General features: G+C 52.2%; 2 protein-coding genes across 2 annotated transcripts in view; one reads left to right on the plus strand and one right to left on the minus strand.

The window, feature by feature from the left end:
• Positions 1 to 6,818, plus strand: part of Inpp5a (inositol polyphosphate-5-phosphatase A) — a 179,688-nt gene extending 172,870 nt beyond the window's left edge. Inside the window, exons 13-16 of the mRNA XM_051193276.1 lie at positions 1,842 to 1,953; positions 4,503 to 4,571; positions 5,346 to 5,433; positions 5,517 to 6,818. Of these exons, the coding sequence (XP_051049233.1) occupies positions 1,842 to 1,953; positions 4,503 to 4,571; positions 5,346 to 5,426 (262 nt within the window). The 3' untranslated portion in view covers positions 5,427 to 5,433; positions 5,517 to 6,818. The remainder of the gene's footprint in view (positions 1 to 1,841; positions 1,954 to 4,502; positions 4,572 to 5,345; positions 5,434 to 5,516) is intronic.
• Positions 6,819 to 8,518: 1,700 nt separating this feature from the next.
• Nkx6-2 (NK6 homeobox 2) lies at positions 8,519 to 9,984 on the minus strand. The gene is made up of 3 exons (XM_051193278.1): positions 9,410 to 9,984; positions 9,157 to 9,329; positions 8,519 to 8,967 (listed from the first exon to the last, which is right to left on the minus strand). The coding sequence occupies exons 1-3, from the start codon at positions 9,813 to 9,815 to the stop codon at positions 8,713 to 8,715; spliced, it is 834 nt and encodes a 277-aa protein (XP_051049235.1). The 5' UTR covers positions 9,816 to 9,984; the 3' UTR covers positions 8,519 to 8,712.
• Between the last annotated feature and the right edge of the window lie 2,870 nt (positions 9,985 to 12,854).

The following is a 12,854-nucleotide window of genomic DNA, read 5'->3' on the forward strand; positions in this document are numbered from 1 at the left end:
GCAGGAATTCAAGGTTTAAGGGCAGCCTAGAATACAAGAGACCCTGCTTAAAATGAATGAATGAATGAATGAAGAGGGCCAGTGAAATGATTGAGCAGCTAAGAACATTTGCTGCCAAACCCAGTTACCTGAATTCAATTCCCAGGAGCTGCATGAAGGAGAGAACCAACTCTCACAAATTGTTCCCTGGCCTAAACATACATACCATTGCATATACCCCATGTTAATAAATGTAATTTTAGTTTTTTATTTTAAACTGATAGCATGGTCTTTTCAATCCTGTTTCCAAGTTGGCACCTCCCAGTGATGCTTTTTAAGCTGGGCATCACTGGGCTACTGTTAGGCATTTAACTGAACCTCTCATCAGAAGACAGTACCAAAGCCAGACTATGGCAGTAGGCACAAACAAAGGCACTCTGCCTGCCGAGGTCTCACTCCTGAACCCAAGTAGCCTATGTAGAAGAACCAGCTGGCCAGCACCCTAGGGGCTGGGCCACTGGAATGGCCAGTGGGTAAGTATTCTGTTTCCATGGAGACTTCACTGCAGTGCATTTGCAACTTGGAGAGGGGTCTCAAGTAAAGGTGCCCTGTACCTCTTCAAAGCAAAGGACTTCCTGTTCTAACAACCACAAGAGGAGGATTAAATCACAGCCCTGTGGCTTTCTCAGCCCCACTCTGGCTGGCTGAGCCCTTGCTTTTCTCATTCTGGTTTTGACCAGAATGAGAAAAGGCTTTGTCTCTTTGAAAGAGACTCCTGTGTTTGTTTACTATCATAGAAGCCAGGAAGACTATGTGGTCCCAGTACTGCTCAGGGTGGCCATGTTAACCTGTGTGCTCACAGTGAGATGCCCCTCAGACTCACAGGCTGTGACTTGAGTGGGCTGAAGAGCACTTGAACAAGGTCACTGTCACTGTGATGTACAGAAATGGGATTGGCCACTGGCCTTTTGTTCTTCCTGAAAAAGAAAGTATGGGGAATTTTATGTTTTTTAAAATGATAATGTTATGTACAGGAATTACATAGGCTTTGCTTTTGCCCTAATTTGAGGTAAATTTAATCAGGTAAAGTGGTAATTTATACAAGATACAAGGGTCACAAGCCATGATTTCTATGAAGACACATGCTTCACTCATCATCTGCCAGCTTTCGATAATTGAGGTCCAGGGAGATATTAGCTCCTCAGCTCCCTTAGGGCCAGGCCTGCTAGTGGTGTGAGCCCCTTCCTGTAGTCACCAGCTGTTAAATGACCTAACAGCCACAGGCTGGAAAGCCAGTCACATTCTCTTCTTAGCTAAAGTGAAGGGGAGCATTCCAGAGCCTGGTGCACTGGAATTGACCTGAGAAAACACATTGCACTTGGAAAGAGTCTTTATGGTCTAAAAACCATGTAAAGTGTGAATATGCAAACACCTGGACCAGCAAAATTCTGGGAAAGGCTCATCCCCAGCTAGTTCTACGTGGAACCCATTCTGTGGCACAGTCCAGCAAGTGTGCCCATGTGTTATAGGGTTATCGTTTTGCAACTGTGGTAAATTGGTAGGTTCCCCTGGGTGGCAGGTGCAGGAGGCATGCGGCCTCTCCACAAGGCTCAGGCCATGAGTGCTGAGGCCTTTGTGTAAATAAGGTATGTTTAGGAACCAGCCAGCCTGACTCGTAATCTATGGGTATATGCAGGGAGAACCAAGTTTGATGGAGACACTTGGGTTTCAAGTTTGGCTTTATGTTCTAGAAACCTCACGGTGTGCTTTTTTTCCTGGATAGCAGCATGCCCTTCCCTTCAGAACTTGGAGGATCTCTGGGACCAGAGTGCAGTTGTCACTTTGTTCCTATGTCTTCACAGCTATCCCTACAGTGAAGACTCCAGCCAGGGAGAGCAGTATATGAACACAAGATGCCCTGCATGGTGTGATCGAATCCTCATGTCCCTGTCTGCCAAGGAGCTGGTTCTTAAGGTAGGAAGGAGCCCTGGGCTAGCCATGGAGAAGGACTCCCCCAGCCTGGGGACACCTGAGTAGACCACTCAGTTGATTGTAAAATGAGTGGGAGGTGCTTAGTCATCTCCCAGCTAGCACTCAGACCCTGTAGGTGCCACTGACATCTTACTAGAAACACAAAGACCCTGCTCACAGCAGGGTTTAACCATAATTTATTGTATAGTGTTCTGTGTTCTTGTGGGGGTTCATGGGAGTACCTACAGGTTATGTAAAGCAAAAACAGTTTACACCTGAGCTCAGCTGGATCAGGATAAAGGGATAATGTGCTCAAGTCACAGGAAGGGTTTTCACACTTCCTATTACTTTCAGTTCTAGTATTTTATATGTAAATGGCATGTTTTGAAAAGTGCCAATATCTGAATTAGGTCTCAACCCCACCTGTGCAGATCTAAGAGTGAAAGGGGTAGACTCCTGAAGGGACAGCTGTTGGAAGCTGAGTATATGCAAAGCCACAGTTAGACAGAGGTGTGGCCCATTAGTGAGGAGGAAGTGAGAGAAATGCCCACAGTGGGCTCTCTGGGGCCGGGCGTTTGCTGCTCCATCCCTACTCCTGGAGTCCTATGCTGGGGAGGGAGGAGCCCTCTTTCATGGACTCTCCCACCTTCACCCCTTCACCATACAGCTAAATTGCATTGTAGTCCCCTTGAGCTGCTATTGGCTATCCATGTGCCGAACACCCACACATACACACACACACACACACACACACACACACACACACACACACACTTTTGGTCCTCAAGAAACCTTTCCCCAGCTTGTGGGATAGCTCTGCCATCCTCTAGCTGAGGCTCTGCTGGTCTTCGAGATGTAGCCACTGACCCCCAGATCCCAGACTTTGCACCGCTCCTGTGTTCCAGAACACACTGGTTGCAGCTGGTATTCAGGCTCTGGCCAAGAGTGGTTTGTAGGCAAGTCTTCTGGAACCAAGGAAGGGTGTTGGCCAGATCTGCAGCAAGCAGCCTTAGCACACAACCCTTCCTTCTAGTCTCATGGCCAGGGCCTGTGTCGCAGTATGTCCAGTGGCCCAGGCCATCTCTGAGGAAAGCTCAGTTGGCAACCTGAAGCTTAATCATTGGGCCTAATCATTGGCTCGCTGGAGATAGAAGTACAAGAATTAGGCATGCAATACAGCCACCCAGTTTTCCATAGTGATGGCCTCAGCCTCTCCATGGGACTGAGGTAGATGGAAGAAACTGATGTCATCCACTGAGAAAAAAGTTAAGATCATAAAAAGTGCACCTTAAGGTAAGGTCCCTAAGATAAGTGCACTTTGATTAGTGATCAGAAGGCTGCCAGGAGCCTAGGTGGTCATGCAGGGTGCTATGCACAACTTCAGGAAGGTAACAGTGGAGCTTGTTTACATGCACTCACATCTCTGGGTCTCCAGATTCAGTATTCATAATTCGAAGCCACATTGCAGACCGAGCCCTGCCCTTTATATAAACTGAGAATAAAGCCTTTAGGAGAGCTTCTGCCTGCAGGGACTGGAGTCCCTGAGGCTCAACAGTAAGCTACCTCCAGAATGCCTCAGGCAGCCTCCCTAGTACCATCTATCATGCCATGCGCTAGTGCCCTCATCATGTTCTGTTCTGCTTCCTGAGTCCTAAAACGCCAGGCGGCGTGGTGCCTGGGAGGCTCTGTGACGAATGCTCAGTGAGGTGTGCCTGCGTCCTGTCTGAGCCCCTCTGTAATTTGTTTATCTGTCCAAAGATTATGCAGCTGAAAACTCACGATTTTATGCTGCCTTTGTAAATTACCATGCAGTGTTTGATGGATGTTTCTCCGCTTCCGAGGAGTCGGCCACATGCTCCTGAAAGATGGGCGAGTGTTCATGCATGCGGTGCTGAAGGTTATGTTTTCATACTTTCTGGCAGGCAACCGTGCTGGAAAGTAAATCTGACCTTAAGCTTCCTACTGCATTAAAGATAAGTCCGTTTTAACTTTATCGTCACAGATGCTTCAGCTGTGGGTATAAAACTCCAGCCTGGTCAGGGTTGACTGACTGATTAGCATTGACAAAACCTCTGCCTTCAAACCCAAAGCCAGGGGTCTGCCAGGAAGTATAGGGAGCAGTCCATTAATATGCATACGTGGCCCTGGATGGCATGCACCAGGTTAATAAAGCAGGTTTTTGAGAGCAAGTGTAAATAGAGAAAATGAGAAACAGATGAGCTACTGAACTCTGAACACACCCTTAGAAAGGAAGCTCTGAGTGGCACTAATTGCAGGGCTAGGGCCTCCGTGTCAGCCAGTGGACAGACAGAGGAGACCTGAGGGAGTCTCAACCCATAGGCTGACCTGTTACCCCTCTCCTCTAGAGGCAAGGTTTCTATGGCAGAAGAGCCAGCCACATGCTGAGATGTAGCAAGGCCCCCAAGCCTTCCTGCAACAGTGCCTCCCTTCTCTGATCCCAAGGATACCCTGCAGCCCCTGCCTGTCCCCTCCTGGCAGGACTGCAGATTGCCTCAGCCTTCCTACACCCCCCTCTCTCTGTTTGCTTCCAGTCAGAGAGCGAGGAGAAAGTTGCCACCTATGACCACATCGGGCCTAATGTCTGCATGGGAGATCACAAGGTGATGTGTACAATGTGTTGCTGGGGCAGGGGCTGAACCCCTGTGGGTGGGCATCATATCATCTCCTTTAGCCTGGCTTTACCAAGCAAGCAAACTTACTCTTAGTTAATTTAGTTTTAATAAAATACCAAAGGATGTGTGGATGAGTGAGCAGGAGAAGAAATGATCAGTCATAACAAAAGGTAATCACACTGTGTGTGAAACATCATGTCGTCAGCTAGTTCCGATTGAAGGCTGCTTCCTGAGTATACATTAGGACTGTGTCCCTGACCTTCCTGTGCTGAGCTTACTTCTGTCAGGATGTGGTAATACATGTCTTATAGACCAGGTGTGTGTACATTAACCAGCTGCACAGGTTTCCCATGTGTGGCCCACCGTTCCCGTCCCCAGTGACACTGAGGCCAGGTGACAAACCTCAGCCAAAATAGACAAATCCACATCCTCCATATCCAAGGGCTCTGAGGTAGGGACACTGCATACCCTAGTCATGGGTACATATATCCCTCTGCATTTGGGACTTACTCCATAGTCCCTTACACTGATTGCTGTCTGGAACCCTACCCTCCTTAAAGGAGCACAAAGGGATTCTGTGGGTCTTTTCATGGCCCAGCTCCCAGGTCCAGGCCAACTGTCTCGGTCCCTGCTTTGTACACACAACTCTCTTCGTCCCCTCTGGACTCAGTTCTAGATGCTCAGGAGATGTGAGGGCCCAGAGTCCAGGAGCGGCAGGCAGCAACCTATACATGCTGACCTTCCCTTTTTCTCCCACTGCAGCCGGTGTTCCTGGCCTTCCGAATCGCACCTGGGGCAGGTAAACCTCACGCCCATGTGCACAAGTGTTGTGTCGTGCAGTGACGTGGTGGTAAATATAGCTCCTCCTTGCTCTCCTTTCTGCAGCTTTCCTGGTGTGTTTGATCTTTTAACAAATTACTAATTCCACTCCAGGGAAGAGGTGCCAGCGCCATGAGAGGATCCTCGAGAGACCTCCCTGTAGCAGTGTATCGAACTCATCCTCCTAAAGCTGCATTGGAACCCGCCCAAGCACCACCTGCTAGACGGCCGGCCCCACACTTTGCTTCAGCCTCCGGACCCCCGGAAAGCCTCACATACCTCACTGTCGTGTCTGTCACGTGACATTGTAGACATATTGGGTTTAATCAAGCCACAGTCCTATTGCCAAAACTCTAACAGACAGCAGAGCGCCTGTATTTTAGACTTCACAGTTTTCCATTTTTAACGATTGTCTGTGGAGGAAGCTTCTCCATTTAGAGCCCCAGGTGTCCAGCGTCCCTCTCTGCCAGGAGGAGTGTGCCGGGCACTAGCCCAGGCAGCAAGGCTGCCATGTGTGCTCAAGCCCGAGGCCCCGAGGTCTGACTCTACTGCCATGTTACATGGCGTCTGAATCACACTGCAGCTGCTTTCCATTTTTATATATATAAATACATATAAATATATACTTTTTAAAAATAATTTATAAATCTTACCAAAACTTATGCTGAATATACTTTCCAGTATGAGTGCACGAGTGTCCTAAGCAGGCAGAACCGCAGTCTGGTTGAATGGTGAGTTCATCAGCAGTCAGCACAGGTTCCTGAGACAAGACCTAGCAAGTGCCCAGGGGAGAGGGGCCCCTGCGCTAGCCTGTTCTAGCAGCTTGTCACTCTTCTGCCTTTTTCTGTGTAATATTAAGAACTGAATGTGAAGTTTATAGCTAGCCTGGGTGTACCTTTTAAGAATTTTGTAAACCGTTTTGTCTGTCTTTTGTTACCGTTTTATGGTGCCAAGTATCCTACATTAAAACCATAATCTCGTGGGAGAATTAGAAGTAGCCTCGTCCACTTCCCACAGATCGCTTCTAGCATGGGCTGTGTGTAAACGTGGCAGAGAAGCGATGGGTGATGCTGGGCACAGCCTGTTGCCCTTACTCACACCCAGCACTGAGTACCACGGAAGGCGCCTGCGGAGCCTGCTGAGGAAACACAGCGTGCTTTTATTGATTTACTTCTGAACACTACAGTTCCTGGATGGGGCGGAGGCGCGAGTTAATGTCGGTTTCCCTAGAAATCACCGAAGGCCGGCCTGTGTCCTTGATGCCGGGGTCGGGTCTGTGACTGCCATGGTCGCTGCTTGCCAATGTGCCATGTCCGCAGCGGTTGTCTGTGGGTTCCAGCTGTGGGTCCTTCCTCTGAAGGCCTCTGGAAGTGACTGCTCGGTTCCTAAGCAATAAAATTGATCATGGTGAAAACAGTTCCTGCTGCTCTGACTCCTGCTTCACTCTCCCATGCCTTTGAAATGCTAAGTGCCTGGAGGGACCTCCTTTGTGCCCTGTTTGCCCTCACCCATTCTGATTCTGGGAATTTGAGTGTCCCATTCTGCCACAGGGCACCAAGCCCTCAGAAAAATCACCTCTTAGACTTTTTACTGTACTGTAAAAAGGCTGGTCTCTCACTATTTTAAATGGGATTGTACAAATGCTTTCCTTTAGCTTTGAACAAAACTTTCAACAAAATTTCTCTACTCTGAACTTTGGTGGGGGAGCAACACAGAAACAACACACTGTTCTATTTAAGAAAAAAAAAAAAACTAGCTCCCTTTGCTCCCTTTTAAAGAAAGTCAGCCCGTAGATCGAAAGAAGCATTTGACTTCAGTTAATGGAGCCACAGCACAAAAGACAAAACAAGCTTTCCATGGTTCTAATAGATATTTCTTAAATGTCCTACAATAGAAATCTTGTTGTGCTTGGCTCATTTTGAAATTCTACACTCAATAGTCAGTGTATTAAGGTGCAGCTGTGGTGTGTGAGGTAGACTGAAGCCGAAGGTGGGTTTTTCCTGCTACAGGGAATTGTAGCCTTGAGAGGTCATAGGGTAGGTGGAGGGGACACCAAGCTCTTCCCTGGCTGGGCATGAGCCACAGTCTTACTCAGGTAGGAGTGACCATGGTATGCTGCTGGTCACTCCTGTGCTGCTGGTCAAGAGTGACCCTAGCTGAGGGCCCTCTGAGAAACCAGTGGTGGGTGTCAGGGTGGCTGACATGGGCTGATGGTTTTGGGCTGCATGGCCAGAATAATCATACCATCTCTGCAACCCTGCTTAAAACCATGCTTTCTCCCAATGAAAGTCTGTTAAGACTGATAGCCTGGGGCCTGGCAGGATGCAGAGCCTCCAGCCTTGTTACCCACAGCTGGAGTTTAGTAAGTAATTACATTCAGGATACTTGGAATTTTGGATAAACGGGATAATTAGTGACAGAATGCAGCCCATGCTTTGAGATGGTGCTGATTTGGCCTGAACCAGGACAAGGGCACTGAGTAACAGGGCCCACTCATTCCCCAGCTTGCAAAAGAGAGAGGGAGGAAGGGAGGGAGGAAGGAAGGAAGGAAGGAAAGAAGGAAGGAAAAATTTTTTTTAAATTAATGCGATGGTAATCCCTGCAAGCCTTGCTGGACTTTGGGGCCCCCTTCAAGTGTGGTTTAATGTCTGTCCCACTTTATTCGTTTGAATCAAGGGCACATCATGTTACATCTCCGGGAGGGGTGCAGTGGATGCCATACCTATGGCTACAGGAAATAGAAATCATACCTGCTTTGGGGGTCTCTTCCGCCGAGTTCCCTGCTGGTCTGCCTCTTTCAAGCAGTACGCTTCTGTGCCCTTCCCTTCCCTGGGCGGCGGATACTGCCTTTGCTCAGTCTGGGCTCCAGATGCTCAAGTCTCACCACTTCGGTGCTCCTGTAAGCTGCCATCACCATGCGCTCAGCCTCTGAACCCAAAGCGCACATGGGCACCGGGTCGCCATCAAGCACTGTCGCGCCCCCCTGCGCCAGGCCCTGGCGCCCACAGGGGGAACAGGTTAGGTGGGGTCTGGAGGGTCCTGCCGCCCGCCCGCTGGCACCAGCTCCGTAAGGAAGAAACACGATGTGCAGCCTTGGGAGCCATGGCTCCGACGGGGACGTGTTAAATAATTTATTGATTATACAAAGTGACCGGCCCAAACCCCGCACTCCGCGCCTCACGCCGAGGCCGCGCCAATGTCCGCTTTATAACTTATTCTGTAAAAATATATATACACACTGCGGCTGGGCGGCTGGCGTCTGGGCATGCCGCGAGCCCCGTTTCCCGGGTTCTCTGGCCTGGCCGCATCCTCACAAGGTGTCCCCCGCGCTGCCGCCGCACGGGCTAACCAGCGCCAAGTTCGAGGGTTTGTGCTTTTTGAGAAGCCTCGTGATCTTCTCGTCGTCGGAGTTGGGGTCCAGGGGCCGGTTGTACTCGTCATCGTCCTCCGCGTCTGAGCCACCCACCTTCAGCTTCTCGGCATCCGAGTCCTGCTTCTTTTTAGCCGATGCCATCTCTGCCGCGTGCCGCTTGCGCCATTTGGTCCGCCGATTCTGGAACCACACCTGGGGGTTGGAGAGGGACCATCAGGCGGGCACCCAGGCTCGCCCCACCAGACTAGCACTCCGGACCCGCCTGGCACCAGCGCTTTCCGCGGTCGGGCTGCAGCTGAAGGGCTGCTCTCCCGCCGTTCGCAGGACGCGGGCTCTGGGCCCCGCCTCAATACTGCTGGACCCCGGCCTATTCGAGCTCACCTTCACCTGGCTCTCGGTCATTCCCAGAGAGTAAGCAAGCCTCGCGCGCTCTGGCCCTGCCAGGTACTTGGTCTGCTCGAAAGTCTTCTCCAGCGCGAAGATCTGCTGGCCCGAGAAAGTCGGTCGCGAGTGTTTCTTCTTGCCATCCTTGTCCAGGACCCCGCCGGCTTGGGCTGCGAAGAAGAGGCGGTGAGCGCAGTCCGCGGCCCGCGCCCAGCCCCGCTCCTCACCGAATCCCGCGCGGGTCACTTACCCGAGCCGGCTAGGCGCGGGTCCCTCCAGGGAGAGCCCTGCACCACTCCGGGCCAGAAGATGGGTGGGCGCCCAGGCAATTCCGCCAGGGGCTTGGGGTAACCCCGGGCCACCGCTGCCGCAGGCCCGAAGTAGACACCTGCGGACGAGGCGAGCCCGTTGAGGCGGGGCAGTCCTCCCAGGAGGCCGCCACCCGCTGCGCCCACCGGCCGTCCCAGGATGTCGCTGATGCCGTGCGGAGTGCCTAGAGGCAACTGCGCGCCAAGGCTGCCTAGGGCGGGTGCCTTGAAGCCGGCCGGGCCCTGCAGCGCGTAGGGGAACAGCGACGTTTTCATCTCAGCCATGTTGTGCAGCGCGGCCAGCGGCGCGCTGCTCAGCACAAACGCGCCCGGGCGGTTAGCGTCCATGGGCGCCGCCGCCGCCGACCCGGGCTCCCATCCGGGCCCCGCTGCCACCGCCCGCGCCCTCCGACTCGGGAAGTTTGAGCGCGGCACCAATGGGTGCCGGCTGCTCTAAGACTCGTGGAACGCGTTCAGACGGACGCCGACGGTCCCCACAGAAAAGCAGGAGGACCGACGGCAGTAGCCCCGAACGGGCAGCGGTCAGAGAGAGGGCAGGGATACTAGAATCAGCGGAGGCGGCTGCTCCGGGGCCGATCGGAGCGGCGCGGCGCGGGACAGACGCACTGATAACCGCGGGGCTTGGGCGCGGCGCGCGAGCTGATTGGCTGTAGGCACTGGCGACCAGGCCATTGGCCAACGTCCCGCCCGTCTGCGCGCGCCCCCGCAGGCCATGCACTCCATGAAGGGCCCATTAGCGCGGCAGGTGCCTCCGGGGCTGTAAATTTGCCCCCTGATTTATCTCCACAGAAATGAAATAAATCCCGTTGGATGGGAGTTTAGTTAGGCAAAGGTTTTAATGAGAAAATCAGGAAAAAATACGAGAACATATTTTATCGACCGAAAGAATGTAAATTTCAAGATCCACTCCGCAAGCTCAGTATGCCCAGTTCAGGGAAGAGCCTGGGACCGGGGGACGCCACGGGTCAGGGGACTCCATCCTGAACCAGGGCCCAAGCCCGGTACAACGGCTCCTCAACCTCCCTAGTTTGTGGTGGTACCAGCTGGAATGAATTTGTGGTTATCACTTTCCTGAACACAAAAGAGTAACCAAATGGCTAGATTTGGCACTCTCAGATCTACCAAAATCTGCCAACTGACATTGGCTCCAGACAACGTGGGGACAACGCTGGTGGCCCTAGTACTGTATACAAGCCTATTAGACCACGTTGCTGTGCCCCATGGTTCAGAACTCCCTGAAGTTGGGTAGGGTATTGGGAAGAGGCTCTGCCTTCCCCTAGAAACTTTCTGACTATTAGGCATTCACCTGGGAGGTTACCTGAGCCAAACTTTGAGAGCCAGGGCCAGGATTCGCCTGCCCTCGGCTTTCCAGCAAGCTGAAGCTCAGGCAGCGAGGCCCAGGATGCAACTGCCTCGGAATTCAAGGTGCAAAGGGAAAAAGATCATCACCCTCAGTGACTTAAGATGGGTGCGTGCTTTCAGTCTAGAGGGCAGAGTGTGGGCTATAGACCCGCCTGTGGGAACCACTTGGTCCTAATTCCTTTTCTAGTACAGGAGGACTCTCATCCCATAGAATTGCTGGAGAGTGGGTAACTGAAGTTGTAGTGGGCTAGAGCCTGGAAAGGCAGACTCTTAGAAGTTTGCTCGCGGGCACATTCTTTCGTCCTCTTGGGTGATGGATGCTTCCAGTTAACCTTGTAATGTCTACTAGTGATTGTGATACAACCTGTGAAAACAGAACCGACTGTTGCCTGTTCTGGGGATCTAGGCAGAGGCCATGTGCCTTTGTGGGGCAGTTTAATAACTACTTTCCCTTTTTGCTCTGAACTCCAGAGTTTTTGTGTCATGGATGAAAGTGATCCCAGTGGCTCCATGGAGGAGCCTAATGTCCATACCCGCTGCTCCTCTTGGAAGTTCATTTTCGTTTTTTGTTTTGTTTTGTTTGTTTGTTTGTTTGTCTGTTTGCCTGTTTTTACAGTTAGTGTCAGGGTCTTGATGCCACAGGTCAAGGCTTGGAAAGCCAGTTTGTGGTGGGAACTGGAAATAAGCTCTGTGGTCGTTCCTGACTCGTGCACAACCTGGCACCTGAAAGACCTGGTGCGTAGTATCTTCACCCATACTCCGGTGGCCCCTAGCACCTAGAGGTTTCCGTGGTGTGTTGGCTTCCTAAGCTTAGTCTGCACTGGCGGGATCGGGTTGGGCGTGGCCATCGATCGGAGCGGAGTTGATTTTTCTCCAGCATTCTGAACCCCTAGGCAGCTGTGCTACCCAGCCTTTAGACCGGCCCTTTGCCTCTCTCACGCACCGCTTTGATTACGATCGCGAGCGCTCCGAGGCTCTGGCCATCAGAAGGACAGCCTCGAAAGAGTGTGGACTTTTCTGGGCTCCCGGGAGACCACGAGGGAGTCCAGAGACTCCAACTTTTGCGAAGAGGGACCCAGAGCTGCGAGCAGCAAGGGGGTGGAGCGGGAGAACGCCGGGCAGGCCGAGTGGGAGGTGTTGAAACCTCCTACCCTACTCGGAGCAGACCTTGAACGTAGGAGCCAGCTAGGAAAAGCGCGGATCCTCGGGAAAAGTGTTCGGAGGGGCACACCGCGAGACAGGGCAGGTGTGTTAGAGCCTTTCGCAGGTTCGCGGAGCCTCCGCTGTGAGGCAGGAGGAGTGCCGCAGTTCCACTCTCCTACTCTGTATTTTTCTCGCACGCCTGTCTCAGACTCGTTAAATCTTGGAATCGAGAGGTGCAGCGGCCCTTGATCCGTGTACACTTCCCGGCCCACTCCACTGGGTCCGAAACCCGCATTCTGTCTGGATACACATTTCGTTGATCTCCCTGGGTGCGATGAGGCCGGATAAATGAAACTGGAGTAGGGGCTGAGGGCTGGAGTGAGTTGCTTCACTCTCTGCAGGCGCTTGGCCCTACTTAGAGCGCGCTGGGGCCGGTGGGGAGGCGCTTCCTACTCTGAAGACTGGGCATAAAATCTCCTTCCCCCAGCGCAGCCAGACAGAATGGAGGGGCCAAACTGCCCCTTCCCCACAGAGTTCCCAACTTCAGGAGCTCCTCCTGTACCCACAGGTTCTGCCCTCTGGGCCAAAGGTGATGCCCCCTCCAACCCCCAACCCCGCTCACTCCAACCTATCAGAAGGCGCTAGATCCTTCAACCAGCCCACTCAGATGATGTGGCTATGGAAAGAGGTTCGCCATCTCCTGGTCTTGAGAAAAATGTCTGAGGAGGAAGACTTGTGGCTCTTTCGGTACAAACTTAACTCGTGGATGGGAAGATCACTGGTTTGCCATTAGGCACTTTACTTAGTCTGCGCATATTTGTTTTGCACCAGTTGAGTGGCCCTGTCTTGGGTGAGTGCCCT

The sequence above is a fragment of the Phodopus roborovskii genome, unplaced genomic scaffold, assembly GCF_943737965.1.
Source record: "Phodopus roborovskii unplaced genomic scaffold, PHOROB, whole genome shotgun sequence".
Classification (NCBI taxonomy): domain Eukaryota; kingdom Metazoa; phylum Chordata; class Mammalia; order Rodentia; family Cricetidae; genus Phodopus; species Phodopus roborovskii.

What these genes read in the sequence shown, in the direction of transcription:
- Nkx6-2 (XM_051193278.1), bottom strand. Translation starts at nt 9,815, where the DNA reads ATGGACGCTAACCGCCCGGGCGCGTTTGTGCTGAGCAGCGCGCCGCTG. An exon ending in CCCGCGCCTAGCCGGCTCGG is followed by an intron (nt 9,330 to 9,409) that starts GTAAGTGACCCG and finishes TCTTCTTCGCAG; the next exon opens with CCCAAGCCGGCGGGGTCCTG. An exon ending in TGACCGAGAGCCAGGTGAAG is followed by an intron (nt 8,968 to 9,156) that starts GTGAGCTCGAAT and finishes TCCAACCCCCAG; the next exon opens with GTGTGGTTCCAGAATCGGCG.